This window comes from Gossypium hirsutum, chromosome D07 (assembly GCF_007990345.1).
Source record: "Gossypium hirsutum isolate 1008001.06 chromosome D07, Gossypium_hirsutum_v2.1, whole genome shotgun sequence".
In the NCBI taxonomy this organism is placed as follows: domain Eukaryota; kingdom Viridiplantae; phylum Streptophyta; class Magnoliopsida; order Malvales; family Malvaceae; genus Gossypium; species Gossypium hirsutum.
The window spans coordinates 30,228,241-30,231,764 of NC_053443.1; the positions used below are offsets into that span (position 1 = coordinate 30,228,241).

The 3,524-nt window shown below is 33.3% G+C and overlaps 1 protein-coding gene across 2 annotated transcripts; it reads left to right on the top strand.

Moving 5' to 3' along the window:
* Positions 1 to 661: 661 nt before the first annotated feature.
* On the top strand, positions 662 to 3,130 carry LOC121219045 (BTB/POZ domain-containing protein At5g17580). 2 transcript variants are annotated; one of them, XM_041096500.1, is made up of 4 exons: positions 662 to 810; positions 1,063 to 1,167; positions 1,245 to 1,314; positions 1,406 to 3,130. In XM_041096500.1, the coding sequence occupies exons 2-4, from the start codon at positions 1,133 to 1,135 to the stop codon at positions 2,969 to 2,971; spliced, it is 1,671 nt and encodes a 556-aa protein (XP_040952434.1). In that variant the 5' UTR covers positions 662 to 810; positions 1,063 to 1,132; the 3' UTR covers positions 2,972 to 3,130. The 2 variants fall into 2 exon arrangements, with proteins under 2 accessions (XP_040952434.1, XP_040952435.1); XM_041096501.1 differs by lacking the exon at positions 662 to 810 and having other exon boundaries at positions 996 to 1,167.
* The last annotated feature ends 394 nt before the right edge of the window (positions 3,131 to 3,524 follow it).

The following is a 3,524-nucleotide window of genomic DNA, read 5'->3' on the forward strand; positions in this document are numbered from 1 at the left end:
ATTTAAAAATATTTTGTATTCATAATTATTTTTTAAAAAAATTGTTTTAATCTATAACTTAAATTTTTAATTAATTTTATTGTTTATAATTGTTTAATATAATTACCACTTATTTGTTTATGTTTTATTTTTATTTTAATTATTATCATAATGTTAATTATTAATGTCTATTTAGTTATAAATTCAGGTTTTGGATCGAACATATTATGGGCTTGGATTGGCATTGATCTCGGATTATTTCGAGCTTGGATCAACATGAACTTAAAATTTGCTCAGGTTCGAACTTTCCCAAGCTTAAATTTTTTTGAGTTCAGATCGTTACATACTCGAATTATTTTAAGCTCAATCATTATGGGCAAGCTTTCTAGCTCAAACCAATTTTGTCAGCTCTATCTAAGGCCCGACCCTTAAAAAAGTCTAATTAAATAACAATTGTCTAAATTTTAATATTTTTTTAATGATTGTTTTAAATTTAAGTTGTTTCTCAAAAATATTATTTGAGTTCATTTCAATTTATTGGTATAATTTTTTTAAACGAATCGGTTTGGGATTTGATTTCAAAAAGATTATAAAATTAATTTGTTTTGTAAGGAAAAAGTAATAATAATAAAATAAACAGCTTCTAGTATCAAAATCCCTTTGGAAAATATTTTAAATAACAGAAGCCCCCACAAAATTAGGAACCAGTATTTGTGTTATTGTAGAACGTTTGTTTTACTTTTTCCTTCAACTCTTTCTCAACAAATGAAGATTTACCAATGATGTAAATGCTGTTCTTTCTCTCTTACTTCTCTCACCATATTCTTCAAGGTAATAAACATATTTTCTGTGTATAATTTGGCTTTCAATCCTAGATATCACATATACATGCTTCTTGTTCTGTTTTTTCATAAGACTGTTTTTCCCCATCAAACATTTTGTTTAAGAATCGCTAACATCCGATGTAACTGTTCATAAACATTTGCTGTTAATATTATCAATATATTATAGTTACCTTTATGGAACATTCTGCTTTTCAACTCTGTAGCACTGAATTGGCCTAACTTTGTCAAACTGATCAAGGAACCTGAATTTATAAAGTCTACTGTGATTCTGCGTTCTGGTTGGCTTTCAAAAGCTGAAACCAAACAACATGACCGAAAGGCGATACGTAGATACATTATTGAGGTATTGAATCTTCGAATTGTTTCTCCAGATTCCTACCAATTTCCGCCTTATAACTTTTTCCTTTTTGTCGTTCTCAGGATGACTAAATCTGCATCTTCTACAGAATCGGAAGTTCAAGTAGGAAGTATGCCTCTTTCCTTAGATAAAGTGAGATCTGTTCCAAAACAACCTTCATTTCATTAATAATATCTTCTCTATCAATCAACACTTAAATTTGAATATGATCATTATAATTTAGGAACTTCTGGCCTCAAAATCAGCTAAAGTTGCTGCCTTAATTCAAGAGAATTCCAATGCAGATCTATATTACTTGCTTCATGACATTCCGGCTGATTCAGAGACTTTCGACCTTGTTGCAAGATTCTGCCATGGATGTGCAGTTCAGATGTCCACTGAAAACATTGTACCACTCATCTGCTTGTCTTTCTACTTGGGTATGGATGAAAATCACTGCAATAACAATCTACTAAGCAAAGCTGTTACTTTCTTCGAACAAACAGTCCTTCCTAGTTGGAATGAAATTATCAAGGCTTTGCGCTCGTCCGAAAAGTCCCTTCAACAAACGATGCAGATCGGTTTATTCGATGCCTGCTTACAGGCTATGATTGCAAAGGCATCAGATAATCCGAGACATCTAGGGGAACCAATCGTCTTAACAGACAAAGGCGATGACAGGCCTAATGCAAAGAGGAGGCTCTTTGCTCTTGACTGGCAGGAGGATTTGACAACATTGTCTCTCCAGCTATATGAGCCTATCATTTACACAATGAAACAGCATGAAATCCCACCAACTTACATTTCTGCTTCCATTTATCGATATGCAAAGAAGTGGATCTTTCATTGTAACAATGGAAGGGAGACTATGTCAATTTACAAGAGGAAATCTCAAAGAAATGTAATTGAAACTTTGGAAAAGCTTCTGCCCCACGGAAGAGAACTCCTTCCTTGCACATTGTTGTTCGAAATGCTCCGATGCGCGATCAACTTGGAAGCTAGCTCGGTTTGTAGGAATGGTTTTGAGATTAGGATTGGAAAGCAGCTGGACCAGGCAAAAGTAAAGGACTTGCTAATTCTTCCTCAAGGCTATGCCAAGGAAGTGCAATATGATATTGAGTGCACAAGGAGGATTCTGAAAGTATTCTACAGCAATTACGATAGCTCCGATGCTTCTGGATTTATCACCGTGGCAGAACTCATGGAAGAATTCTTAGCAGAAGTTGCTTGTGATATGGATTTAATGATAGACAGTTTCATTTCACTTGCAGAGATGTCCATGGCAGCAGCGATAGGAGCAAAAAGAAACTCTGATGGAATATACCGGGTTATCGACATATACTTTGAAAAGCATGCTTACCTGACAGAGAAGGAGAAAGAACAGGTTTGTAAGGTCCTGGATTTCCGGAAAATGTCACCTGAAGCTTGTGAGCATGCTGCCAAAAATGAAAGATTACCAGTGAGAGCAGTAGTGCAGGTGCTGTTTATGGCACAATTGCAGATGCGAGAAACACTGGCCCGGACGGCTTATGATGACGATAAATCAGAGAAAGAAGAGAAGGAAGAAGATGAAGTAAGGATGGAAATGGAGAAAATGAGCATCAAGGTGAAGGAGCTTGAAAAGGACTGCCGTGAAATGAAGCAAGAAATCACAAATGGGTGCATCAGGCAAAGAGTAAATAAAGGAAAGGTGAGCTTGTGGAGTGAAATGAAGAGGAAATTTGGGTGCATGACTAGCATGGGGGACTTCCATTGCCCGGCCAAGAAGAAGAAGGAGCATCCAAAATGCGGAATTCATCACAATAGTTGAGTCAGTCATCTTGATGACAATGCATGTCAGTAATAGACAAGACACTTCTATGTAAGCAAAAATTTCAAAAATTAAAAATTATTAAAAATTCAATTAATGAATGCATAGAAATGAATGTCTAAAATCAATTAAATTTGGATATTAATTTATCGAAATTTATTCTCAGATAGATTTTTAAACAAAAAAAGATTATTCATATTTGTAATACATTGCAAAAATTAAGAAGTATAAAAAAAATTATGGTTCTTGCTTTCTTGCTATCTCAAAACAGGTAAATTCCAATTTTTTTTATTAGTTTTTGAAGTTCTTGCTATCATTTTTTTTATCTAATTTGATAATTGTTTTCCAAAATAGGAACAGTGATCGAACTAATGAAATATTTGATTCTTGACTTAATTGTTCGCCTAGTAAAATTTATTTGTCTAATTCAATTAAATAAATTATTAAAAACCCATTAAAAATAAAAAAAAATAAAGAAAATAGTTTATAAAATAAAGAAAATAGTTTATCTAATTCAACTACCCATTCAGTTATAAAAATAACATATTAACTA

Coding starts and splice junctions, on each gene's coding strand:
- LOC121219045 (XM_041096500.1), top strand. CDS start 1,133: ATGACCGAAAGGCGATACGTAGATACATTATTGAG. Junction 1,168..1,244: donor TACGTAGATACATTATTGAG/GTATTGAATCTT, acceptor TGTCGTTCTCAG/GATGACTAAATCTGCATCTT. Junction 1,315..1,405: donor TGCCTCTTTCCTTAGATAAA/GTGAGATCTGTT, acceptor ATTATAATTTAG/GAACTTCTGGCCTCAAAATC.